The sequence below is a fragment of the Netta rufina genome, assembly GCF_964035555.1.
Source record: "Netta rufina genome assembly, chromosome: 1".
Classification (NCBI taxonomy): domain Eukaryota; kingdom Metazoa; phylum Chordata; class Aves; order Anseriformes; family Anatidae; genus Netta; species Netta rufina.
Genome location: NC_140123.1, coordinates 83,355,390 through 83,382,862, shown reverse-complemented (window position 1 = coordinate 83,382,862; position 27,473 = coordinate 83,355,390). Strand labels below are relative to the sequence as shown.

The 27,473-nt window shown below is 41.0% G+C and overlaps 1 protein-coding gene across 8 annotated transcripts; it reads left to right on the top strand.

Moving 5' to 3' along the window:
* Positions 1 to 3,559: 3,559 nt before the first annotated feature.
* ACOT9 (acyl-CoA thioesterase 9) lies at positions 3,560 to 26,440 on the top strand. 8 transcript variants are annotated; one of them, XR_014618940.1, is made up of 17 exons: positions 3,560 to 3,624; positions 4,591 to 4,682; positions 6,308 to 6,334; positions 9,184 to 9,229; positions 12,918 to 13,088; positions 13,181 to 13,218; positions 15,669 to 15,752; positions 16,346 to 16,449; positions 17,243 to 17,316; positions 19,900 to 19,967; positions 20,803 to 20,914; positions 22,031 to 22,121; positions 22,601 to 22,686; positions 23,423 to 23,510; positions 23,699 to 23,849; positions 24,105 to 25,059; positions 25,150 to 26,440. XR_014618940.1 is itself a non-coding variant. In XM_084297472.1 (16 exons), the coding sequence occupies exons 2-16, from the start codon at positions 4,601 to 4,603 to the stop codon at positions 24,161 to 24,163; spliced, it is 1,281 nt and encodes a 426-aa protein (XP_084153598.1). In that variant the 5' UTR covers positions 3,560 to 3,624; positions 4,591 to 4,600; the 3' UTR covers positions 24,164 to 26,440. The 8 variants fall into 8 exon arrangements, 6 of the variants coding, with proteins under 6 accessions (XP_084153598.1, XP_084153600.1, XP_084153601.1 ...); XR_014618941.1 differs by having other exon boundaries at positions 25,147 to 26,440; XM_084297472.1 differs by having other exon boundaries at positions 24,105 to 26,440.
* The last annotated feature ends 1,033 nt before the right edge of the window (positions 26,441 to 27,473 follow it).

Here is a 27,473-nt window from a genome sequence, read left to right as displayed (position 1 = left end):
TTCTTTACACCCTCTCCTATAACCTTTGTAACTATCATGTCCACTCCTTATTTTATATTTAGCTTAATCTGACTTGTTTTAAGAGCAATTTCAGGTATGGGAAGACATTAAGTCAGGCAGAGTAACAGTCCTTAAAACCTGGATTCCTAAACTTACTCACAACACTCACACCCTATTTTTCAGTATGTGTACAATGACGTAGGAGGTTCACCTTTCATTTAGACAGAGGGGCCGGTATGCAACATGATACTGCAAAAGATTTGCATGGAGAAGTGTGTATTCTGGTGGCCACCGTGAGTCAAGAAAATCCTGTGGCATGCAGTGGGACAAGCTTAGAGTCCTGGAAGAGAAATTTTGAATTTATGCAAACGCCCTAAAAGCAGTTTACCCTCTGCTGGAGCAAAAATTGAGATGCCCACAGAACAGCAGCATTTCCAAAACAAGACGTTAAGGCCAATGGCTAGTAGAAGACTGGAACAGTAAGGGATATGGAAATCCTTTGGGACTGAGCTTCTGGTAGGGAGACTGAACAAACTACCAAAATATAGACCTAGCCTAACTACAAGGGATTCCATGAGCATACATCTTTCCACATCCTAGAAATAATCACTCTGGGACCAGAAAGAGGGGATACCATCTTTGTCAGGCAGTGCTTGTGTTGTCTTAACCCGTTTCCGTTTTAAATGAGGAAGTCATACTATCAAAAAACTTACTGTTGTGTAAGAGCAGAAAGTGCCTGGTTTCTTTCAATTCCAAGTCAGAAAAGTCATGTGATATTAGAAACTGAAGTTTCAGGAAAAAAAAAAATACTTTCCAGCTTGACTGTTTTTGAGAGTCCTGCTTTAACTAGCTTAGAAATATGCTGATGTTGTTACCCCAGTTCACTGGAGTTATCTCTTGAAATCATAAGGCAGAAGCAGAAAATATTTAAAAAACTCCTAAAGTGTCAAAATAGTTTTGTGAACCAATAGGAAATACAGAAAAAAAAAAAGAAAAAAAAAAAAGACACAAAAAAGAAAGATGATACAACACATGACTAAGATACCTAGATTTCAGAGTCTATGCTGCATTTTTTTAGATAAATATTACTGTAGGTTTTTTTTTTTTTTTTCTTCAGCATAATGGCAAGCATACTTTACAAAGAGCTTCTGAAATAATTCAGTTTTGTGAATAAATCAGACTTCTGGGCCTTGTACTTTAGAGGCATCTTCTAGGATTTGCCTCAGGTTCGTTCACCTTTGAGAATGTTTCGTAACATCTTGATGTAGCTGAAGTCAATACTGAAATTCCTTATGACTTCCACAGGGCTCATATTCTGTCCTTGAGCAGTCACCCTATTTTATCTGCACTTTGGACAGGAATAAGTAGTGTAAGATTCCTGAAAAAGATCAAGCTTTTTCAAATGATGTGTGGAAAAAATATGTAAATATGTGCGCTGTAAAGTGGTTAGCAAATGCCATTAACGTAAAACAATGTTGAAATAACCTGTTACAATGAAATACGCACTGAAGTCTGGATCAGTTCTTTCTTCTGGTAGCAACCAGCAGCTTCTTGCACACAGAGCCTGCTGGCTATCTATCGGTGGTTTCACCAAGAGATGATACTTTGGTGCTTGAGGGGTAAAATGGTTACAATTATCTGAAAAGATCCTACACATTTATCCCCTCATTCTCATTTTATCTTCTCTCTTAAGCTTACTTGTAAGTGAGGAGACAGAAGATGTAATTTTCTGTACATTTTCTTTACAGTGATTTTGTAAAGTTGGGCCAGGGGAGGTTTAGGTTGGATATTAGGAAAAACTTTTTTACAGAAAGGGTTGTGAGGCATTGGAATGGGCTGCCCAGGGAAGCGGTTGAGTCACCATCCCTGGAGGTCTTTAAAAGACATTTAGATGTAGTGCTCAGTGATATGGTTTAGTGGAGGACTGGTTAGTGTTAGGTCAGAGGTTGGACTGGGTGATCTGGGAGGTCTCTTCCAACCTAGATGATTCTGTGATTCTGAAATGCAAAACAGAAGAAAGCAAGCAGTAATTTCTTTTCAAGCATGCAGCAGGAACTGGTATTAATAAAAGCATTCAGAATGCTATGTATGTTACTGAGGCACGTTTCCCCCACATCCTCAGCAGATGGAAGTCCTGTTTAGTCTCAGGCTACAGGAAACAGCCCTGCTGGTTCCGCAGGACCCTGTCACGGTGACGCGACTTGACAATTTAGCAGAGTTGGGGAACCTCTGCTGGACACTCATACAGATAGCATATTTTTTACTTGCATCTAAATATCTGAATTTCCTCTTATCTTGGAGACCAGAGGGAAAGGCCCGTAGTGGGCACCAGTTTGCTTTCTTCAGTGTTCCACTAATCAAACTCTTCTTCTGGTATTTTAATTTTTGATTTCCTCCTTCGCTGGAAAGATTCCTCAAATTCCTATATGAATGCCTCTCTCATGCCTCTAAGGTTCACTGTTTATAACAAATAAAAGAGGGAAGGATAAGATCTGCTTATTCCACACTAAAATGCAGTGAGCGAATTGTTTTTTGATTACAGTATTAATTGTTCTCAAGCATTTCAATCCAAGTTGTATCTCTTTGTCAAATCTCTGGAGCAAAATACAGAGAATGCATGTTCAGTTAGTATTCGCTGTTGAGCTGTTACTTTTCCTGACTAGTCTCTGGACAACATTCGGGATTCACTTTGCATTTTCAGCGATTTTTTCCCCTAATACTCAGAACTTGAATTGATGAGTTCACAACTGCTTCCAGTTCAGAGTTTCTTATTTTTCAAGCAACTTACAGTAAGGTTTTATCTACACTAGGCCATACGTAGGAAAAAAATACTATTTCCTGTCAGGAAAGTAAACAAATATTGCAGTAGCACTGCTCTGAATTTGGGAGAAATGTAACAAATATGTACTAACAGGACGAGGGGGAATGGGCTAAAGTTGCGCCAGGGGTGTTTTAGGTTGGATGTTAGGAAGAACTTCTTTATGGAAAGGGTTGTGAGGCATTGGAATGGGCTGCCCAGGGAAGTGGTGGAGTCACCATCCCTGGAGGTCTTTAAAAGATGTTTAGATGTAGAGCTTAGGGATATGGTTTGGTGGAGGACTGTTAGCGTTAGGTCAGAGGTTGGACTCGATGATCTTGAGGTCTCTTCTGACCTAGGTGATTCTGTGATGAAAATGACACGGATGTCCACGTACTGGAGATGAAAGGATGACCGCTTTGGGCTGCTGCTATGAGGACGTATTTTGGGTCATTAGGAGTTTATTCCTGTAAGCCGGCACATTGGGATGCTCACTGTCATAGCATGAGGTGATGAATTTGGGATTCAGCCACCTCCCGCTGCACCCACAGATCTCCCACATGCGAGAGGGGGCATAACATTAGGCCTGGGGGTAAAAAAAATAGCGATGGGGGGTACAAAACCAGGGAAGGACACGCTGTAAGCAGCCGCGGCAGGCGCCGATTCATCCCGTTTTTCTGTCGGGCGCAGAGGCAGCGCCGCGGGGCGGTGCCGGGGCCGGGCCCGGGGCCTTGCAGCGGCTCCGGAGCCTCCCCGAGCCCGGCGCCTGCCGGGCGGGGCCGGGCGGGCGGTGCCTCAGCGGCGGGTGGCGGAGGAGCGGCCGCACGGTGAGGCCCGGGGCTGCCCCGGGGGCTCGGGGCGGATTTTTCCCCCCTGTGCCGGCTCCTGCGGGCAGGGCGGGTGCCTGGGGGCTGCGGGCTCGGGGCTGTCCCTGCTGGCTGGGCTGGGCTGGGCTGGGCCGGGCCGGGCCGGGGGGGAGCTTAACGCTGTGCTCTGCGCTGCTGCCGGGCTCAGCTCGGGGCCCAAGGGGTGGCAGCAGGGGAGGTTGAGGCTGGCGATGAGGAGCCATTTCTGCTCAGGAAGGGCAGTCAGGCACTGGGACGGGTTGCCCAGGGAGGTGGTGGGGTCACCGTCCCTGGGGGTGCTCGAGGAAAGGCTGGGCGCGGTGCTTGGGGACAGGGCTCAGTGGGTGTCGCTGGCAGTGTGGAGGTGGTTGGACAGGATGATCCTGAAGGCGTCTTCCAGCCCTCATGGCGCTGTGACCCTGCACGTTAGGCTTATTCGGAGCTGCACCCATGCTGAGCCGTGGGGGGGATGCCAGGGCTGGCAGAATGGCACTGTGCTGGCACCTTGCGATCCCCATCCGAGGGGGTGCCAGCCAGGCGCAGAAGAAGTGACTGTTTTGGAGTCACGGGTGGCTTTTTAGATGTGCACAGCCACCGTGTCAGGATGTCCGTGGTGTTAAAGCTGGCATTCAGTCTGAGCTGGTTGTCACAGGGCCTCTGAGTAGTCAGTGAAAAGAACGGGTGCCTGCAGTGAATCACTCTTCCTTCCTGTGTGCAGGTAAATGGGCAGGTGCTGGTTTGAGCTTCGTCCGGCTTGAAGTGCTGTACGGACTGTGTCTGATTCAAAAAATCAGGCTGATAATAAGGAGCGGGGTTTCTGGAGTAATCAGTGACATTCAGAAATAACTTTTAATGAAATCTTTATGAAGAGATCGTAATCTTTATGAAAATAACTTATTTTCATGGCGTTAAAACCAATGACACCAAATTCTCCCACTCTGTCTATAGGTTGTGCACCATGTGGAAGCTTCCTTCTTTCCTGGCCCGGACGCTCACTTCTGGGACCAGTGGCTTGCCATTGCTTCCAGACATGGCTGAAGGTAAAGTAGTTGGCTGTGCTTTGGAAGGAGATTTGGAAATGCTTCTGAAGAGGTTATTCTTTCAGGTGGTGGCCCTTAATTAGTTGTTGTGGTTTGCACACATCGCATCTGGGCATGTCCTTGACTGTTTATACCACGTGTATGTTTGTACCATTTATACCATAGCTCATGGTATAAATGTTCAGGAAGTATCAGAGTGTACATGTTTGGAGATCGTTGGCTACAAATACATATAGGATACTGAATTTACAGGCTTAGTGGCTACTCTGCTTCTTTAGACTTGGAAGAGGATGCGATTCTTTTTTAGAGGGACAGCTGCTCCTTGAGGAGGCTCTAGATAGAAAGTCAGTGCGATACAGAGAGGTGCTGAGGAGCTTGGCTAGAATGGCTGAAAAATAGAGAAACTGAGTGGAAATGAGTCATACAGAACTGTTAGGGTGTCACTACTGCTAATTTCACACAGTGAAAGAAACTTTTTAATCAGATTAATTTCATGAAAATGCACTCTCTCAATAGAGTTTTGTGTGGAAAGATTGTTTTAATGCTCTAATAATAATAAACCAGTGTTCCTGTTTCAGAAGCTTTAAGAATGTTCTCTTGCATTCTTATCCCATGTACTGAGAAAAGGAGAGCAGAAAAAGAGCTGAAGCAAGATACCAAGAATTCCTTCCTGGAGTTCTGCTTGTTTCTAATGCTTTCTTTTTCTCTTTGTTTCTGAAATAGAACCTCAGGGTTATCCAGTAAAAGAGAAGAAAGTTATTGGTTGTTAGATAGACATTTATCTAGACTATTGGGAAAAAAACAAACACAAAAACTATAGGTTAAAGATAGTAATTTGGGAGGTCGAAGGAGAGAAGCAAGGATACAGGACGTTGCATAATTGCAAATATTACCTTGCTCTTTTATTTGGATGTTTTGTGATGATGCTATCTAGAAGGCCAGTAAAAGTAGTGGAAACATCCTGGCCTTGCCTCTGTTTTTGTTCTAAGGGATGCTAATATTTCTTGGACTATAATAGCTGCAGATATTCGAGATTCTGTTCTAAAACTGCAGCATTTAAGTAACATTTTGCAAACTCGTGTTGATATATAAACTAATTCCCTTTAATTTGGTGTACGTGCTTTCACAAAACACCAGATACTCTTACTAGCTTTTCACGTGCTTCCTCCCAACGGTGGGTCCCAGTTGTGAACACCCTCAGTTCTTCCATGGTACTCCTGGAGGCACACCAAGTGGATCTTCAGCAGCTTCCTCCAAGTTAACTCCTTTCCTGGAAAATGCTGCAGATAGGCTTTGCAAAACTGTTAAGTCAGCGGTAAATGGTAGCACCAAGCTTGAAAAAAAATGTTTGGACTTAGACTGCAAGCAGGTTCTATGCAGAGCCAGCAGACAGAGGAACTGGAAAGCTGTGTTTGAGGGAGATGACTGGCTTAACTGAAATCACAAAGATACTGGCCCTAAACCTTGGCAGTGAGCAAGGGCAGCTTGCTTAGAGTTGGTTAAAGTTAAGGGACATGTACCTAAATGGAATTTAAGCAGGTGAAATAATCAGGTAACCCCTTAATGGATGTCATTTGCATCATTTCTTGTAATTGTTAATCTAACCTGTGTTTTCCGCTCCACAGGACACTTACCCATTCATGTGAATAATGGTGTGTTGTGGTAATCTGAACATATTTTGATATTTGCTACAATGCTAAACTTACTGAGCTACTGTTTTGCCTTACTTTATTGCTCATGAAAAATGAAAACTTCTTCTCTGCCGACTTGCTTACAGCCCCTTTGCCTTCTTTAATGTTGTGAGTCATGACGAGTGAATGTCTCTGGTCATCTTTCTGGAAATGTCCTACTAGGTCTTGGACAGCACAGTGTATTTCTGATGGCATGCTGGATAATGCATTTTTTAACAGCCTTGTGGGATACAAAATCTCCTATGTAGCATCTCCTGCAGTACATAGCTTCATTTTAGACATTGGAATAAAAAAAAGGCTGTGGTTCAGACACAGGGGATTTCTGCATCTTTCACGGAAGGCCAGACGAAGCTCTACGCCAGACTGGTGGTAAAACACCCGCGTGGTCTGCCTGAACCCGGGGAAGCACCAGCACCAGGGGCTGTGGATGGCAGAAACGGATGCAGCAAGCTCGTTCAGCTGCCCTCGTGTCCTTCGTTACTGTGCTGTGCAGCTCAAATAAACTCAGGCCCTGCTGCTCTGGCTTTAGTGATCCACTGACCACAGCTGAGGAGTTAGTGTGAAATACGCGGCGTGTTAATGATGGATAAAACCCATTTGTTGGAATTGTTCTGTGTGTCTAAGACATTTGCCAATGAGAAGAGAGAATGCATGAATTTTTATGCTTAATTACCGAAGTTTATGTTATAAAATCATTAAAATCTAGAAAAGCAGTATAATTTTCCTAGGGGGAAGAAAGAAGAGAAGACTTACAGGCTTTGAGCCTGTAAATGGACTAGATTTAGATTGGCAAAATCTTAGAAACACTTCTATGCTTTGTCCTTTTATTGTTCAAATGAAAGTTATGTGGTCTCAGCCTGGCAAATGTTTACTTGTATACCTAAAATCAGAAATATTAAATGGGACTAATGTTGTATACGTGTTTGCAGGTTTGGACTCGAGGTTTTTCAGAGCTTTTTACGTCTCTAAAGCTGAAAAGGAAGATGAACCTAGTTTAAACCAAGACAGAGAAAGTGCTGCACGCTGTTGGAAAATTGAGGTTTTGTGTTCTAGAAGCTATGACAGTGTTTCTGCTAACACTGTGTTAATCAATGCATGCTATGGCATCTTCACAGGTGGAGTGTGAGTAACAGGAAAGTAGTAATTCCTATTATGTAAACAAGCCTGTTGCTTCTTAAGAAAAAAAAAGAGAATCAGATCCTTCTGGCCCTTCCAAAAAATCAGCTCTAAAATTTTCAATCAGTTCTTTTTCATTGAATATTTTTTGTTATTGGAATTAGTAATGGAACTTGTCTTACTTCAAAACGTATTTTCAGCTTAATTTCCGAAAGAACCCAGGCCTAAGTAGTCTATTTTTGTCTTTGTCTGTCCTCTTGTCCCTTTCTTCTTCCAGACTCCTTTGTTGCTTGCTGCCAGCCGAGATAGATAAGCACAAATCCCAAACTGTGTTCCCACAAGGTTTGTGAAAACCAGCTTCTGAGTCAGAGGTTCGATAGGGTGCCCGAGTTAGTGCTGTGTGCGGGTCAGCCTGTGTTTGATGGCAGCTGCCAAGTTCCTGGGGTCTTTGTAGTGGCCAGCTGTTAGCTTGGCAGAGCCCTGGGCTAACCACAGCTCCTAGCAGTGCTTGGCTGGAGGCCTGGCAAAGCAGAGGGTGGTTTAGAGGTTTGGGAGGGGAGCTGAAGGTGTTGCAGTAGGGGATGAGCAAATGGAGGGCTGGAGGGAGGGGTATGTGATTTCAGTCCATAGGGATCAGGCTTTGTTAGCTCCAGGGGTCACAGAACAGCTAGCTGAGTGCTGTGAGTGCTCTGACCTGGCATTTAGTGTGTGATGGTGTCCCAAAACTTAAGTAAAAAGAACCAGCTCATGAGTCACCAGCAGCCCTCTTTCTGTTTGTGTGACACTTTATTTTTGTAGCCCTTCCCTGATGTGTCACTATTTTATCCTGTTATTTCAGCCCTCTCGTATTAAAAATCTTTGGGAATAAGCAAGGGATTCCTGCTGTCCAATTTTCAGCTCTATTCAGTTATGAATTTGGGAATCGTTGCTGCTTGTTTTCAAGTGTTTCCAGGTAGCACATATTCACCTGCCTAACAGAGACAGGATATCTTGGTAGGTTTGGTGAGGCCCTAGCACATTTAATAGCCCCAGCAGAAAAGAGCTGCCTATGCAGAGCTGGTATTAACTCTGATAGCACAACCAGTATGGGAAAGCACTTTTACAGGTCTCACTTCAGTGTCTTGATGTTGTGTTCTTTGAGGCTTCTAGAAGTTCAGGCTATAAAACCCTCCTGGCAGCAGCCTGTCTGCTGGTGTTACCTGCCCTTCATGGGTAGGTCTAATTAAAAAAATACTTTTTTTTCACTCCCTGTCTCCCAGCTGCACTGTCCTTTTAATGTTCCTTCTACAGCTTTCTGATCTGCGTTATCTCCGCTGTTTGTTTGTGTTTAGGCCGAAATATTTTCACATCAGAATTCCTCAATCCAGTCTTGATCTGCCGTCTCTTTCAGTTGTTAATGCAATCAAACGCCTGCGGTGCTAATTAACAACCTCTCTAAACGCATTCTCTATTGGCTGTACAAAATAAGCTACACAATCATGTTACTCAGTCCATTGTTGTGATATGCCTACTAACAGCATCAGTGAATTCGGCCAAACTTTTGTTTTTCAGGCTTCTATTTGCATGAATTTGCTTAATTTTTGTTTGTTCTGGGATGAGGACTGTGCCTTTTCGCACCAGGCAGCCAGCCTCGCGTTCTTCCCATGCCCAACTAAGCTTTGTTTGCTTTGATTTTTTTTGTTTGTTTGTTTCAGTGCGAAGCAGATTGAGGGAGATAGTGGGAGCATCTACCAACTGGAGGTACAGTGTACATTAAATGTATTTTACTTCACTTGTCAAACGTGGAGAGAGCTCAGAGTTGCAGTAGAAATGTGAATTCAAACTGAAAAGTAATGCAGACGCTCTTGGATTGTTACTTTGTGGATCACAAACTGCTGAGATTTTTCTGGCAGATCCTCAGCACCAAGGGAACAAAACGCAAGGTCCTGATGCTTACAAGATTCTCTTGCGACCCTGGAATCTGATGGAAGCTTGGGAGCTTTAGGGCCATACTGGAAACATTATGTTGCAGTTACCTCTTGATTTATCTGCTGGCGGACTTATCCTGGTCGGGTGTAGCTGAGGCATTTCTTTTCTGTGCCAGAACTTAATTGTAGACCAATTTACATCTGCTTTAAATCATCTAAATTTTGGCTTGCCCAGTGTACCTGCCTCCCCCTCTGTTATCATGGATGAGCCAGAGTTGCCTGTAATCCTGCAGCTGCTAACACTTTGTAGCCGTCAGGGGAACTTGTGTTGCTGATTGGTTGACCCCACGTTTATTTTCTTGACGGGTGATTATCTTATGACCATATTTGCTGAGCTCCTGTTACACATTTTGAGGACTGATAAGGAAAGGAAAAGAGGCTTGCCTGGATGGAGTGTCTGATGGCCCTCTGAATAGGTTTATCTCAGCGGCATTATAGGCCTGCTGAAGAAAATGCCTGAATCGGGGAAGTTGAGCTTTGTTTAGGAAGACTGGTAAGTGAGCATCATGGGGCTTGCAATTTTTATAAGGGGTCTAGAAGATGGCTCTTCAGAAAGCCTTTCCAGCAGCCCATAGTGGCTAGGGAGGAACCATGCCACGTGGAAGTACCACCTGAGGAGTGAGGCTTTAGAGGGCCCTGGTCAAATCTGATCTCCATCCATTTCTTTTCCCCCTACTGTACCGAGTCTAGGTGCGTTTCTTGTGCAGTAAAAAAATGCAACAGAAACAGCTGAAGCATGCAGTGCCTTGCAAACTGCCATGAAGAAGGAAGCCCCTTGTCAGGAGTGCTTGAGAATGACAGGCTTAATTTAATATCTGGGGAGGTTTGGAGGATGTGGGTCGTGTAGACTTGGAGAATCCACTTTTATGTTGGACTGACACAGAGTTGATAAATGTGGAGGGTCAACAGCCAGTGTTTTCATCAAGCTAGACCACGGAATGACAAGAGGGGACCGACCCAAGAAAAGAGCTTGATGGGGTTGTGAAACGGGAGCTGGGGAAGGACTGTGAGGGCCTGATGCGTATCCAGCTGGGTTGCTGGGAGGCATGTGTTGGGAGAACGCTTCGAGCTATTAATTTTGCTGAAAGGAAGCTTTGGTTCATGATTTCTCTTGTAAATGTCAGTGGTGTTTTGTTTTAAAAAGTAACACCTTGCTTATAAATGCCTTCTGCTTTCCTACCTGTGTGACTAAAACAATGAGTTTGCTCATTGCTGATATAGTGCAGTGATTCTTATTATAGGTCTCACAAAGATATTAGATCTAGGTTATGGAGGATTTAGACCTGATTGAAGTCAGTAAGAATTAACTAATCCACTGAGTTCAAGGGCCTGTAAAATTTGTCTGGGGTACAATCTGATAACAGATTTGTGGGGTGGCTTACATTAGGGTTTAGGTAGAGTTGTAGCCATTTCAGAAACAAATAATGCCATTTCCCAGAATGTTTTGGGCAGCTATTAATTAATACTTTGAAATATTGTTACTGTATGACTGATAATTGCAGGATGTAGAAGTACTTGGCCATTGAAAAATGTTATTGCCTTGAGCCCAATATTTCTATATATTGAAGAGTACATTCTGAAGGCAAAGTGAGGAGTTCTGCTGCTGCCCTCAGAGGAGCCAGGATAGGACTGGTGAAAACAGAGCATAGTTGCATTTTTATCACTTGTTTTCTGTATGTTTGTAGTCAAATTTTTTATTTAGTCTCTGACTGATTTCTCTTAAACCTTTCAATGAAAGCCCTTGAAAGCAAACCTTAAAAAAAAAAGCAAATACAAAAACCAAACCATCCCCATAAAGGAGCATCATCTGGGACATTGCACCTTTCCTTAGTCATCTAGGATATTCTATTTCTATGCAGTGGCCCAACTTCAAACATAAACACACTGGAATAGGTTGTTCTCTTTTCATTTTTTCTGAACTCTGCAGTTGTCATGTTGCCCAGGTGAGGTAAGCTGTGTTTCATATGTTTATAAACAGTAAAATTTAAAAGAGAGATTTTCTGCTAAACCTTTACTGTCTTTGATTATGGATTCACACTTCCCCCAGAATTATTAAAGAGCAAAGAGGGAGTATAAATGTTTAAATGTGACCTTTCTACCCCTCCTCTCCCAAAAATAAAAAACAAAGCCATAAAAGTTGTCATCTTAAAGTATGACTAATATCCAGAATTCATCCAAAGTCAAAACTTAAAGACAAGTTTTTGGTGAGCTTCTTGGTGAAAAGCTTCTTTCTGTTGTTTAAGATTTTTTTATTTTTTTTTTTTGGCCTTATTGAACAGAGTGGCTCTCAAATCACAACGGTACAGCATGCACAGCTGAATGAATGGTGCACATTCACCACAAGTTTAAAATTATGTTTGGTTACTTAGAACATGAGAAGGCATAAAACACCACAAAATTGATTAATAGTTGTGCACACTCTTTTGATTTTTGCCTGAACTGTTGCATGCTTAACTTTCATTTATTTAGTGCTTTGTTATTGATTCTAGGGATGTTATGAAATACTTGCTTTATTAGTTAGGCTGCGCTTCTAAAGGGAGGGTGCTTTGGAGGAACAGGCAAGAGAGTGTGTTGGGCAAGATTGCTGTTATATATCACAGATACCTGTGCAAGGAACCAGCTTGGAAAGAATTGGAAAGAAGTGACAGTACATTGGCGCTGTCTCCCTTGTGAGATTTGTAACCTCTCTGGCCTCACGGTGCTGAAAAAGCAGCTCTGAATTGATTGTTCCCTTTTTTGTGTTGTTTATTTTCACACCTTTCCTGTGTAGTTGTAAGATGACTGGGTAGAAAGGGAAATATGTAGATTAACTTTCCCTTTTTTATGTGCCTCTTTTATGTATGCCGCATGAATAACAGTTGTTGCTGTAAAGGAAGAAGTCATCTGTAGGTGATAGCAATTCCTACCAGATCAGCTCTCTTTGTTGTCAGTGCTAACCAGTACTGTACATCTGCTTTACTCCTTGAGAGAGATTCAGTTGACATTTTGAGACATTGAGAGATTAAGTTGACAGTCCTGTAAAACTGACACTGTCGGAGGAGTTGTAAGGAAGAGTTGTAATACAGTAGCTACAGAAGGTGTGAATGAACATAAAACCTTATAGGTTAAATTAGGCGTGATCTGTGTTTTTTTTTTTCCTGTTAAAACTAAGTTGTTTTCAAGGGGAACTATTTTTGTAGCATTCAGAATTGTATAAATTAAATTTGTCTCTTTAGTACAAAAGTATGTGCTTGCAACTGGTACACAAAGCTATTTAAAACTTTTTGGCAGTAGTCTTCCTTTATCTGATTATGTGCATTTCTCTTTCTTTTCAAGACACACTTACTTTGTCTTCCTATCTTTAATTTTTTTTTTTTGTTTGTTTTGGTAATTTTCAGTGTGACATCTTTTAGCTAGAGAGAATTTCAGCTGTCCAATATACTCTTCTCATACTCCAGATGAAGTGTTTCTTTTCTTACTAGGGATCATGTGCAAGCAATGCAAGAAAGAAAAGCTCTCCATACTTTACTGGCAAAACGTCAGGAAGATCTGCCCCCTAGAAGAATGAAAGATAGCTATTTGGAAGTTATCCTGCCTCTAGGAAGTCAACCTCAAATAAGAGAGAAGTATCTGAATGTATACAACAGTGTAAGGTAACAAAGTAAATATATTACACATACAGGAAAGTGTTAATTTTAAGGTATTTTGGAAGCAGTTATTTAATTGTCAAAAATGTATCTTACAGGTTTGGAAGGATACTTGAAGACCTTGACAGTTTAGGAGGTAGGTATCTGTGCCCTTGAAAAGAATACACAAATAATGCAGAGTGAGTTTGAGTACTGATACAGTATGACCTCAGCAAGGATTGCATCAATATGCTGTCTCTGAGGGGAATTAAAAAAGATGCTGATGCTGAAGGAGGATGAAGTGTAAATAGGAACAGCCAGAAGCAAAACGCTAAGCTTCAGCTTCTGCCAGTTTGTAAAGGAGCAGCTATAAGAATAATTACACTCAGTTGCTTCACGAGTTAGCTTTCTTATTTTATTTTTCCTTGTCATTTATTCATGGTCTTTAAAATATCAAGATCTTTGATTCCTGTTTTGCAGCTAAAATAATTGCTGGGTTGTTAGTATGACTTGATGTTTTTCTCTTAGAAGTGGGCAGGAAATTCAACAGAGAAGATGCCAGGTTGTGCCCCTGGGACAGGGCAATGCCAGACCCAGGCACAGACTGGGAGCTGTGTGGCTGGGGAGCAGCTCAGCAGAAAGGGACCTTGGGGTGCTGGTGGCAGCAGGCTCAGCATGAGGGCAAACCACTTTTTGGGGTGCATTACAGCCAGCACAGCCAGCTGGACAAAAGTGGTGATTGTCTCGCTGCATTCAGCGTTGGTGCGGCCTCGCCTTGAACGCTGCATGCAGTTCTGGTCAGCAACATGAAAAGGATGTGAGGGCCTTGAAAGTGCCCAGAGAAGGGCAACAAAGCGTGGGAACGGCACAAAGCTGTGCCGGGGAGGTTCAGGCTGGGCATTAGGAAACGTTTCTTTGCCGTCACACACTGAAACAGGCTTATTAGGGAGGTGGTTGCTGTCTGTGCCTGCCGGTGCCCAGAGGCGTCTGGACAGTGCCCTCAGTAATAAGCTTAAGATTTTGGTTAACCCTGAAGTGATCAGGCGGTTGGACTCCACGATCTTTGTAGGTCCTTTCCAACTATTCTGTTCTGTCTTAAAATGTCACTAGTTGACGTCTTTCTTCAGTAAAGTTCTGTAGCTGGTCAGTAGCATTCTGATGGAGCTTTTTTGCAAAAAAAAAAAAAAAAAAGAGTGCTTGTTAAGGGAAAGGTCTGAGGGGGAAGCATGTACGTAATGGTTCCTTCAGCAGGACAGAAAGACCTTCTGTGGGTCCGCATGGCCAAGAGTGAGACAGGCAGAGAAACAAGTGAATGCGTATCACCTATCTGTGAGGATAGGCAAAAGAGCTAGATGACTTGTATTTTGTGCTGGGAGATGGAAGATAGTAGCTTCGGGGCCTGTCCTAAATTAGAAAAGGAGACTTGAAGCTAGTGGCGCATTTCGGCTGATAAATGAGATGAGCCTGTTTTTCGTTCTGTGCCATGCTTATTTTCTCTGTAGACCTGTGAAGATCTTGGATTTTTCCTGGTAACAGCACAGAATGTCCTTGCCTTGTTGTAGTCATACTTGTCTTCAGTCAGCTCTACTGGGGATATATTATTCTGGGGAAATCAAGATTCCTTGCCAGTTACACAGTGTTCAGAATGGTGGTAAGCGGTTTTCATGGGAACAAATACCATTCCACCCTCTCCCCAGCATATCCAGTGATCTTGGCAAATGTGCCACGTGAACGGCTGATCAATTTCTAAGTTTTTGTCTTTGGCATTAGGGTTCTGGTAAATCCCATTCGGACTGTTATTGATTGTATTGATGCCATGACTGATAGGCATCACAATTTTTAGAATTATGACTTTAGTAATTTTTACTTAAATTTCCTGGAAAGACAGAGATTTTCCTTCTCTGGAAAGTATCTGCACCTAATGAGATGCTTTTGAAACCTTTATTGAGTGAAAATTACTTGAGTACTAGGAAGAAGTCGTCTTTGCAACATTACTCTTCACTATTGCTCTGAGTCTGTTATTACTCTGAGGAGTCTGTTTACTTGCATATGCCCTCGTGAGCAGAGCTTATTAATCAAGTAATCATTTGGCTAGTAATGATTACGGTGTGATAATTACCTCTAACTATGCTTTCATGCCTGTAGGGCACAGTTTATCTAATCTGCACCTCTTTAAAGGAATTAGTGTCTGAAAACAAGTCTGCAGATAGTATGTATCCTTGAACAACCTGCATGAAATCGAAGTAGGAGGTAGGAAGGGAATGAATGATTTGAGAGAGTGGGCTACAGGGATAAGGGAACAGATTATGTGGGATTGGAAGGAGTGGAGTGACGGGTTGATTTAAAGCACTCAGTTAAATTTCTCGTTGTAGTAAGTAAATATACATGTAGCTGAGACAGCTGCCGAATCACTGTTTTCTTTATAGCATTCCCCTGAATTAAGTACATGAAAATGTGGAAGTCGTGCACTCCTACACTGTGATATTTCGGTCTGTGTTTTGCAGGTACCTCTCATGCTTCACAAAGATGGTTTTGATCTGCTCTGCTAAAATTCTTGTTAAAATACAAGAGAACTAAATGCTGACTCTGTTTTTGGTCTCTCCACAGTTCTTATTTGCTACACTCACACCAAGCAGGAAGCGCAGCCAAGGTCTCCCTTATCGATAGTTACAGCCCTGGTGGATAAAATTAGTAAGTGGCAATTTGATCAGCAGGAATAGTTTCATCTGTTTATCTTACTCATTCAGCAGCTACTGCATTCCTGTCGTTGTTACTGGGGATACCTTCTTCCCTCCCCTGCTGAGTTGCCTTCATGTTGCTTTGCCTTTGACCTCTTAAATATTCTGCCTTTTATAGAAGGGAGGAGGGGAAGAGGGTTAAGTGGATGCTTTTCAGCATTTCAGATTTCCCTTCCTTTAAAAACACAACTTCGGTGCCTCCTGCACCTCTGTGTTTGGTTTTGTATTAGCATGTGAGTTTCTTAGCTTCATTTTTAAACAGTGTGTGTTCTGGTGAAGTTGGACCTTGCTTGTGTCGCATGTCCTGCTGACCACCTCTGTGGGTCTGCCAGCCATGTGCCTGTTTCTTCCTCTTCTGGTTTTAGTGAAAACAGATAAGGCAGGAACTGCAGCCTAGCAGTGTGGTCCTGTGCAAGAGCCATCTCTTCGGGGTTGTTTGTGTGCTTTGCTGCTTACACAACACAAAAAGACCTTAGAGGAACCAGTCTTTCTAGTATTAGACCTGAGTGATCTGTCTCCAGTAACCTCTAACGTTTATTCCTGCAGATTTGCGCAAGAAGGTCGTACACCCTGACTGCGACATCAAATTCACCGGCAATGTTTCTTGGGTTGGGAAGACCTCAATGGAAGTAAAGATGCACATGCTGCAGGTTAGTTCCTGGCACTTCTGTCTCTCCTGCAGTAGTCACAAGGTGTTTCAGAGTGAATTCTGGATGATGACACAAACAGCCTAAATTACATTTCTAGAATAACCAAGGTGACTTCCAGTAGTTTAGGTAATAAGTTATTAAATGCTAAATAATTGAAAATAAATAGGTGTAACTACTCTACACTGTACAGGAAGCAAAATGAATATTAATTTAATTAAAAATCCCTAATATTTCTATTGACTGCTTACAGTCAGTTGATTAGTTAGCTGAAACATTCAGTATTTTAATTATTTAGAGTAGTGAGGGTAGTCTACTTACATGATAGGAGTGGCTATGAGTCAGATAAACAGGTAAATATTTTTTGATTCGGTTTGTGTCCTTAAGTGAAGTCTCTGATGTAGAAGATAACGTTACACCTTTGTTGTCTGAACTGCCTCCCAGTGCTGACAGTGGTGCCAATTTGGTATTACTTATAAAATTGTTTAGGCATTTCTCAGAATAAAGAGGAACTGGGCATTTTACAATTTTATTTTATATTTTTTTTCCCTAGCTGAAGATAGTACTTAATCAGCATTCCTCTGCTTAATGGTTTTGTTACAGAATTCCTGAAAACGGAGTTCTAAGTTGTGTTCTTTCCTTCTGTTCAGCCTACTGTGGGAAATCTTAGAAGGGATGATAAAATAAAAGTAAACATTGTGATAACGATGTGATTGTGTAGGTGGTACCAACTGAATAGCTTGCACTTTTTATAATTTTAGAGTTTAAAGGTAAAAATTTTTCCTGTCTCTCTCAGCTGCATGATGGTGATTACTGCCCTGTGTTAGATGCAACCTTTGTCATGGTGGCCCGGGACCCAGAAAACAAACGGTAATTTGTAGGACAGGGAAATAGTCTCCAGGCTCCTGTTGTGGTGAAAGTGGCAAATGTGGCAGCTGTGTATGTGTGAAGCTGTATGGTGTGGGTTATAAATGAATCGTATAGTTGATGTTTTCTGTTGGCAAATGTTACTTTCCTGAGGCAAGCATCAGAGCTTTGAATTCAGGAGTCAAATGATACCAGGCATTGCTGTTAGTCTTTGGATCTGTCCCTTTTCCATAACAGATTTTCCCTGTGTTTGAATGACTGGCCTGATGAACAAAGAAGTAAATCAGTGGACTACTGACCCATGTGCATTGTACAGTAACTGTTAAAATTGATTGCTTTCTAGCCCTAAAAAAAACAAACAAACAACCCACAAACAAAACAACCAAAAAAAAAAAGAGAAAGATTGAGTCTCAGTGGTTCAGAATCACAGAACAGCTTAGGTTGGCAGGGACCTCTGGAGGTAATCTAGTCCAACCCCCTAGCTCAAGCAGGGGCACCCAGAGCAGGTTCCCCAGGAGCACATCCAGGAGGGTTTTGAAAACTCTGTGCCAGTGCTTTGTCACCTGCACAGAGCAAAAGTGCTCCCTGATGTTCAGATGAAGCTCATGTGTGCCAGTTCGTGCTCATGGGCTTTTATCCTAGCATTGGCACCACTGAAAATAGCATGGATCCGTCCTCTTTGCACCCTTCTTTCAGGTAGGTTAAATGGCCTTTGAGTGTAATAGTATCATTAACTCTGTAATTTGGTATGGTAGGTGTTGTCAGAATACTTCAACCTAAATTAGATAAAAATATATGTAAAACAACAAAAAAACATGGCCGTGGTGAGTATTCTCACAAAACAAACAAACAAACAAAAAAAACAAACACAAAAAAGAGAAAAAAAAAAAAAAAAACAGAAAAAAAAATGTTTTTCACCCTTTCTGTAATACTTAGTTGTTAAACAGACTGCTCAGTTTCAGTTTTGGTTTATATGACTCCAGTACTAGAAAAAAATTACTTCTTGTGTTTCTTACACCCTGTATAACTTTCAGAAGTAATAAACGATTTTCTGTTTAAATAGTTTAAATAATTGTCTATGTTTAATGAAGAAGGGTATTTATTGGAGAGGCTTTGCTTGATATAATTATTTAATCCTGATACTATTATAAGGAGTTACTAGTATAGTTTTCTGTATCAGATTTGTGTTATTTTTAGATCCTATTAGAGCATTATATATTGAAAAGAGATGTATGTATATATACACTTAATTTTATGGTTCCCCCTCTTTTTTTTTTCCCCAAAAATTGCAAAAATGGCATTATACACTAGTAGACTGTCTACTGTAGCAAAACAAACAATAATACTCCAAGCAACTATCCAAGGCAGTGTTTTTATTCTGTTTTACAAAGAGACTGAGGACAGCTGAAGAGATATGCTGTCTGCATAAGCCCATGTAGATAAGACTTCACTCAAACTTCAGTGTCTGTTCTTCAAGCCAGGTCACCACAAACCTGGTGTGTTCTGGAAGCATTGTGTGTGAGGTAGAAACCTTTCAGAGAGCTACAGGGTATATTAGAATAGGTATAATGCCCCAAAATCTGGTTGTATGGCTTGCAGACCATAAAAAACTTGCATCTCAGGGGCTTGGACAGGAGAGCTAATGGAGATGTGTCCGGAGCTGAAGAGAGGGGGAATGAGCTATGCAATAGTGCAGGAGCTGGTGTGCCTTGAAAATCCAGAGTTCTGGCAAACAAGGGAAAAGAGCAGGCTGTTCCAAGTGAAAGGTCTCTTTGTATGCTTCTTGTTACCAGCCCAAGTGAAGTCTGAGGACAGAGGTTCTTAATATGCTTAGCAGATTTACATATTTGTGTGTGTGTATGTATGTGCATATATGTATGTGTTTATTTGCATATATATCTTGTTTTGAGTATTTGTGTAAGTGTTTAAAATAGTGTTTAAAAATAATCTGTGGGAATCACGGGGAAAAATGGTACTTGAAAATAAGCATTTTCCCTGCCTTGTGAGAAGAAATAATTAAGCTTAATGCAATTTAGTTCGAGTGAATTTATTTGTGCAGTTAAGCAAATGTATGAATTGGGACTCAAGGCAGCCTCATGTCATCTTCTTTGATAAGTGGCGTATGTGGTAAACAGCTTTTGGCTGTTGATAAGGCTGTCATGGGAACATGTAGATTGTGAGAACGCTCGCTAGCTACAGCACTGCGCTCTTTCTATTCCAGAAGGAATGCTGCTCTTCAAGTTTTGTGTATCTATTTTAGACTATCCTAGATCACCACTTCATTTGCTGAGTTTCTAAATAGCTTTCTGCTCTTTATGAAGCACAGATGTGTCACTTATTTTGCCTTAATTGTACTAGACCGTGGTTGGATAGCTTCAGTTCTGAAGAGGAAGTTAAGCAAGTGTGATATTCTGTTGGCAGCTGTCAGTTATGCAGTAATGTATTTATTTCTATGGTATAATCTGAAGCATGGTATAATCTGAAGGATGTCTTTTGATCTTGTGTATGTATGTAAGCAAAAATGAAACAGTGTATTTACAGGGCAAATTCTTGTAAAGTTTGTAATTTACAAATCTCTGCCCATAGGCCAGCGTTTGTTAACCCACTCATTCCCGAGAGCCCCGAGGAAGAAGAAATCTTCAAGCAAGGGGAAAGTATGTCACGTGCAGATGTAGTGCTTAGTGACGTGGTTTAATGCTGGACTGGGCAGTGTTGGGTTAAAGGTTGGACCGGGTGATCGTACAGGCCTCTTCCAACCTAAATAATTCTGTATTTCCCTGTAGCATATAAATCTGCTTTAGTTTCAAGTTAGTAGCTGGAAGGAAGTAGACTTCAGAAGTTCTTCTACTTAGAAGTGGTCCTCATTTGTTCAAAAGAAGATTTTTGTCGTGTCTCATGTGTCAGTATCGCTCAGGTTTTGAAAGCCTGCTCTCACATTCTTGGAAACCTTTGGCTAAACTCACAGGCACTCCACGTCAGTACTGAGTACTGAACATGGAGGGAGAGCAGAAGAAATAGCATAGCTCTGTTTCCTTTTGTTTCAAGCTGGAATTTCAAAGGTGGGAATTAAAGAGAAACATTAAAGACTGAGTAAACTGAACAAAAGATATTTTAAGTTAAAATTTCAGTCATTATGGCCTATGGCAGTGAATTCATAAATTTGTATTCTTGTACCATTGGCAAAACCTGAAGAAGGTTGCTATTTAGTGATTCTTGCTTGATACGTTTTTCTGTACTTCAGGGGGAGTACCTAAGTTTCCTGTAAGGGGACTGGGTATCAGCTTCATTGGGTCTTTATCTTTTTTCTTATATGCAGTCAGTTCTAAAAGCCAAACCTCTGTTTGAGTTAGGATTGTCAAGCTCTAGCTTTTAACTTAACAGAGGAAAAAAATACGAAGTCAGTTGATTCCAGATTCAAATCATCAAAGCCAAATCATTTTTTTTTCCTTTGAACTCTAACATACTTTTTTTTTTTTCTTTTCTGCTTAGTGAACAAGTTAAAGAGGATTGATTTCAGCACCGCTTCCTTACTGAAAATGGCTCCCACTGCAGAAGAAAGAAACATTGTTCATGACATATTCCTTAATACGTTGGACACGAGGCAAGAAAGGGAGGGAGGGATGGAAGAGAAGTGGTGTTTTGAGGAAGAAAATTCATGTGCATTTTGAGTGGGCTCTTAGGGGGCACACTGGCATAAAGGCACATGTTTTGTTTTCCCATTTTTCTATTTAAACTCTGGGTCATTTTGCTTGAAATACAGGTACAAACTTTGACATGTCATCTGTGCCTCTTAAGAGGCTTTCATCATTGAGGAGTGTTAGCTGTGCCAAGATGATGAAAGTGTTAGAACAGAGAGCTTCTGAGTAAGATGTTAGGAATAATCCTGAAGAAAAAGGTTAATGATGTTTAACCATATGAGGGAATGCAATGGTTTTGCACTGTGTGATTTATACAATATAAGAGTTTTCTGCCAGGTAGGTAGAAGAAAGCCTGTGAGGGCAGGAATCGGCCATATTTTGATCGGGTAATTTGCAGTGTGTTTTAGGTATAATTCTGGGCAACATTAGTTGGGGGAGACTAGTGTTGGCACACTTCTCTTACAGTTCAGATTTCTGTGAAATCATCCAGTTGCCAATGGTTGTAGAACAATGTCTAATAACATCAGCGTGCTATTGTGTTTGTGGATGATTTCTTTGACTCACTAACCTTACACAGTTGTTATTTTCAAAGCTGTTCACCAAAGTGAGGCATACCTTCTGTTAAAAATAACAGAGGTGTTTTGTACACAGTCTGCCTGGGTTTGAAAGCCTCAGACTGTCTGCATGTTTGATGTTGAATTATTCTGTTAGCTTGTTACTTGCTTTTAATTTATACTCTGACTTAATAAATAGTGTAAGGCTTATCTGGGAAAGTGTGTTTTGTGGATGTGGCTTATCTTTTCTCTAATATACCTTTCTCAAGGTGAGATTGTTTGTTCATATGAGTTTGGACATTAACAGAAGTTTCCAAAAGAAGAGACACGTAGGCTTTTAATTTGTTATTGCAATCATAAGTATCTCTTTAGATACAGCTTCAGGCTCAGCTGGAGCAGCTTTCAGTGACAGCATTGCTGGATGGTGGCTTGTTTGGTTTCAATTTTTCTGCTGTTTGTATTTGTCTTTTGCATTTCTGACCTGTTGAAATCTGCTCATGTAAAGTTTTTGTGTTTCCTTCATAGGACAGTAAGTTTTCGGAGTCGTGTATTACCACCCAATTCAGTCTGGATGGAAGATGCAAAGCTAAAGGGCCTACAGATTTGCCATCCTCAGGTATTTTGAAAAATATGAATAAAGTACAGAAATGGCTACCGAATTATGAATTGTCTTTTAAGACTAATTAATACATTATTTTGTTTAGGTTCTGCAGTGCTTGCGATGTGTTTAGAGCTTAGTTTCTTTTGCCATTTTTCTGTTAATGGAATAGAAAATCTGTATCTACTTGGATTGCCACTGCAAAATAGAGGATTTCTCATTACTTTCTTTCCTATGACTGCTTATTTTGTGTAAAGAAATTAATTCCCAATTTATTTAATTTGGGCTTCCAGTTTATGATACAGTCTAGAGTTTTATGATATCAAGTAAGTGCCTACTTACTTGAGGCAAAGGTGCCTCAGCCATTTGGACTTTTGCATGCCTTTATACGTTCAGGTGCTCGGAGTTCTGTTAAATGCTGTGAACTGACTTCAACACAGTGCTTTGAGAAGAACATACGTGATGCAGCAGTCTGATTTTTCTGTTTCTACGTACAGGAGCGGAACATCTTCAATAGGATCTTTGGGGGTTTTCTAATGAGAAAGGCATTTGAACTGGGATGGGCAACTGCTTGCAGCTGTGGGTGAGTTGCAGACTTTTTATGTGTATAAAACCTGGAACATTGAGCATGTATGGATAGGTCAGGAAACCACGCTAGCCAACCTAATGACAATATGATCAGAAAAGACCGACGTGTTTAAGAGGAGGATGCTGCAGCACTATTTTACTTAGAGCACCTGTCATATTTGCAAAGAGATTTGCATCATGCTCCTTGGAGCTTGGTTTTTAAACACTAAACATAGGGGTAGAAACTGCATCTTTTTTCTGTTTTGTTCTGTCTTGCTAAGCTACTGAGACTGACTTTGAAGATATGTTTTTTTTTATTTTCCTAAATGTATAAAATAAACGTTCTCCTAAATAAATACTGCATCTTTTAATTAAGTACTCAAGAGGAATGATTTCTGAACAACTTGTAATAACTGCTTGTGCTTAGTAAGTGTGACCTGTCATCACCCAACAAAGATCTATGCCTGAGTTTAATGGAGCATGTGTAGCCTATTAGAAAGGTGCCTATGTCAGTGCTTGGAAAACCAAGGCCTAAGCCGTGGTGGCATGAAGTTTGCCTAGGGAGTGTAAGTCATAAGATAAAATGATGATGCAATAGTGTAACCTACAAGAGGTTTCCTCCTCTTATTTTTTGTCTTTAAACAAAGATTTATTTTCTAATAACCCATGATTGAAATGCTGGGAAGGAAATAGTTTAAATTTCTCCAAATATACTAGTTGTTCTTGAGATGAAATTTCTTTTTCTCTCTCAGGGGTTCCAGACCTTTTATTGTATCTGTTGATGATATCATGTTTCAGAGGCCAGTTGAGGTTGGATCCTTATTATTGCTTTCTGGACAGGTAGGAGTTTTTGTCATCTCTTCAAAGAGAAATAACTTACCCTTCCTGTTACCAGTGTTAATCACTGATAACGAACTGTGCATTATGAATGTTTTATGACTTCTCTTGTTAAGCCATAAAATCGTCTGTTACAGTTTTTCAGTGCCAGTGATGAAGTATGAGCTGTAACTCCTTTCCTAACTGTGTAGGTCTGTTACACGGAGAAAAACTACATCCAGGTTCGAGTGCACAGCGAGGTGTATGATGCAGACACTAGAGAGCACCACACAACCAACATCTTCCATTTTACATTCATATCAGAAAACGAGGTCCCACGTGTTGTGCCCAAAACGTACGGAGGCAAGTATCCAGTTAATGCATTGCCATTGAAACTGTGGAAAAGAACACTTCCTTTCTGCTGAAACGTTTGTCATTTTAATAGATGAATTATTGGCATTTGGATATTTTAACAGGATTTCGTGGCAAAGCACGTTTATTTTATGCTGTGACGACAATGTGGATTGCTTCTTAATCTTACCATTCTGTGTAGTTAGTTGCCCGATAATGATACTAAGTTGTTAATGTGTTTTTTCTCTTTTCTTCACCTGATTTCAGAGTCCATGTTGTATTTAGACGGGAAACGACACTTTGCTGCAACCATGAAAGAAATCTGAGAGGTGCTGAGTACATCAGCAGTGTAGCAGCTCACTGCCTTAGACTGAATGAGTCATCGCCAAGGATGGCTAACAAACAAGTGCTCTCGATACTAAACCAAAATACCCCCCCCGCCCCTTTTAGTACTATTTATGTATTTGCATATAAGTGGAATTTTTATTCTCTGCTACTAGGATTTCTTGAAATTTCCTTTGACACACCAATTCTGTTAGGAAATGAGGGTGAAAAAATACAATCATACTTTGCTTTGGGAGATCTTGTTACCCCCCTTGTTGTCTTGTCACCAGCTGCCTTCTTTCCCTTGGTAGCTCCCCTTTGTGCTTCTCTGACAATGGATAGAAGTTCTATCAGAAGAATGTGCAATAAGTAGATAGACACAGATGAAGCCATTTGACCTGTATTCTTATGTAAATTAGGTTTAGGGTCTTGTTTTTCAAGAAGGACATGGGCATCTGGGTAGCAACAGAAGCTCAGAAGTTGTTAGTGTGCACAGTGTACAAGCAGGTATTTTCCATCAGTTTGGATTTTACAAGGTTGTTGCAGCTTCTTTTTTATATGGTTTCATGCTCACTTGGTAGACTTGTTTGCAATGATGTGAGGTGGCTAGATGGTCTGTTCTGACATTGTAGGCATACAGCCAGCCCTGTCAGCCTCTTCTATTTTTTTTTTCTCTGCTGTAACTGCACGCTAGTTCCTGAATGAGTAACTTCTTGTAGCTTATAGAGTAGTGATCTGATTGGTGACATTTTGTAAGACTAGGAAATGGTAGTGTAGAGCAGAACCGGGAGCAGAGAAGGAAAATGCTGCTAACATGGTAATGGTTATGTTTGATTTCTGCAGGAATTAAGGGCCCAGAGAATCTCTGCTGAACAGCTCCCAAGTCAGATGCTGAGTGGTGAGAGGTTTTTTTTTTTTTTTTTTTTTTGGACTGAGCAGTGGAGATAACAGCCTCCACAGCTGGGTTATTTGTGTGCTTCCTCAGTAGGCTGTAGTGAAATGTCAGCGCTGCACGGCTTTTAAAGTATGAAGGATGGAGCAACTGAGCACCACAGAGTGGACACCAAAGTGGACATAACTATGGTATATAGGTAGCAGGAAGAAAGTAGTTGATACTGAAGTGCTTCTATGCAGTGGAGAAAGCTTTCATTGACAGATAAAGCTGAATATACTGAGATTAGGAGGATGAGTGATGGAAAGCATCAGCTTTTAGCAGTGGGGATGAGTCACAAGCACAAAATGTGGCCTTGGATACCTTCAAATCAAGACTGATGTTCTGTGTTAGCAAGGCGGACACCTAAACTGGAGTAGTTGGGCTCCATGGCAGGTTAAATGGATGAACTGTGGTGTTTTATAACCCAGGAGAATGGACTCATCTGGCCCTCCTAGGTTTAAAATTTGTGAAATCAGGAAGCACTGGGTAAAAGTGGTATGACAGCACAAATGCATGAAATGAGTGATAAAACAGTGTTGAGATTTTTATTTCAGAGTAAGAAAGTTTAAAAAAAATAATGTTTAGAAGCAACTTTATTTTTGCTAGAAGGATAGTGTGATGTTCATGGCTCCTAAAAGCCAACTGTTACTCCTATAAAGAGACTGAATGTTACAACAACTAGCATGCAACACCTTGGCCTTTCCTTTCTAAGAATGTGCTGCCTGTATTTGTAAGTTAGGCAGCTTTCCAGTGCAGGAACAGGGATGTTACCTGATCCAGATGGGATTAATGCACTGCAGAGAGATCAAGCTTCCAGATCCTTATGGAGTTTCTCCCTTCGGTTACACTCTGTTGCTGATTCAGCTATTTTTAGTAATTTTCTGTAATGGTTATGCCACTCTGGGCATGTATTTTTTTTTTCTGTTTTCCTGATTTTTAAAACTCTTTCGAAGCTGAATATACTTGACTGACCAAACAAATAAAGAACTGAAAATCTATCCCAGCTTTTTATATGTATCAATATTTCAATATGAATTTATCACAATTTCTAAATTCAGCCTTCGGAAGAGGGTGGGAGAAAAAGGTTATAGAGTAGGGAGCAAGGCTTGGCATCAAGACCTCTGGATGCAGTGAGGAAAACAAATCCCACAAATGAAGTTGCTTAAAAGAACTATTCCATGAATGAAGATGCTTGAGAGAATTGCTGTGTTTTTGTACTTCATGATAATGCAATCGTGTACCACAACTGCGGGAGTTATAGGAATGTATTTACAGTCATGCAGAACCTCTGTGTTTACATATGCAGATATGTATATGTACATGTATGTTACATCTTTTACATACAGTAATAAATACACAAAGAATTTGTGTCACCTATTTTTCGCCTGGGACAAGAACTCCAAGCTGTCACCATCTTTGATAATAGGTAAATGAATCTTCAAGGAATATCATTTATACATGTCTCTATGTACATTTGTGTAAAATAAAAACTACTTATTCTTAGATATCACCCTGAGGATAGAAATATTTTACCATAGTAATTAATGCTGAGCTTGTATTGTAACTTAACGACCAACCCCTCACTGCTGTGACGAATCAGTACCACTCGAGCCTAGAGTTATTAATAGAAAATCTTTTTATTTGTAGTGAACATACCTGCGTAACTGGCTGTAGCTCTGTAATGGAAATGTTTCTGGGCCATCGTGTCATGGACTACAGCAAGGAGGAGATCTGTGGTAGCTGGATTGCCTCCCCTGGCCCTCTCAGTTGTTGCTGATGTAAAAGAGCTCTGGCATTGGCTGAGCTCAGTGTCTGAAAAAGCACTTTGTTTTAAATTTCTCTATTTTCCTATGTTATTTATTTATTTATTTATTTATTTTTTCAAAGCCTGAAGTTACTTATTCAAACTCACCCTAACAGCTTCTGGTAGTCCATCTTCAAATATTCATAAGAATTTTGCAACTAAATCATGGAAGAAACTTGCTGGCACAGCATAGCCAGGGAGTGAGGGTTTTAGTTCAGAAACGTTCTCTAAAATTACTGCATATTTAATTATTATTATTATTATTTTTTACTGTATGTTCACTCTTTGTCTGCTGACAGGCTTGTTTGATTGTCGGTGCTCTGCTGAATGAATTTTAAACTAGGTATGTACGTGAGATACGGCTTCATGGGCTTGGGCTCGAGGATAGCTTTTGCTAAGGCTGGAAGAAATTGGAGCCCTGGAAATTTTGTCTTTTTTCCTTTTCAAAAGACAAGTTCAAAATGGCAGTCTGCATCTGCACTTCACGTACTCCAAGAGAGGCCAGTGAATACTGGGAAGTGTTGGCCCTAGGAAAGGCTGGGGAGGCAGAGCTGTGTGAGGTGCAATTTGCCAC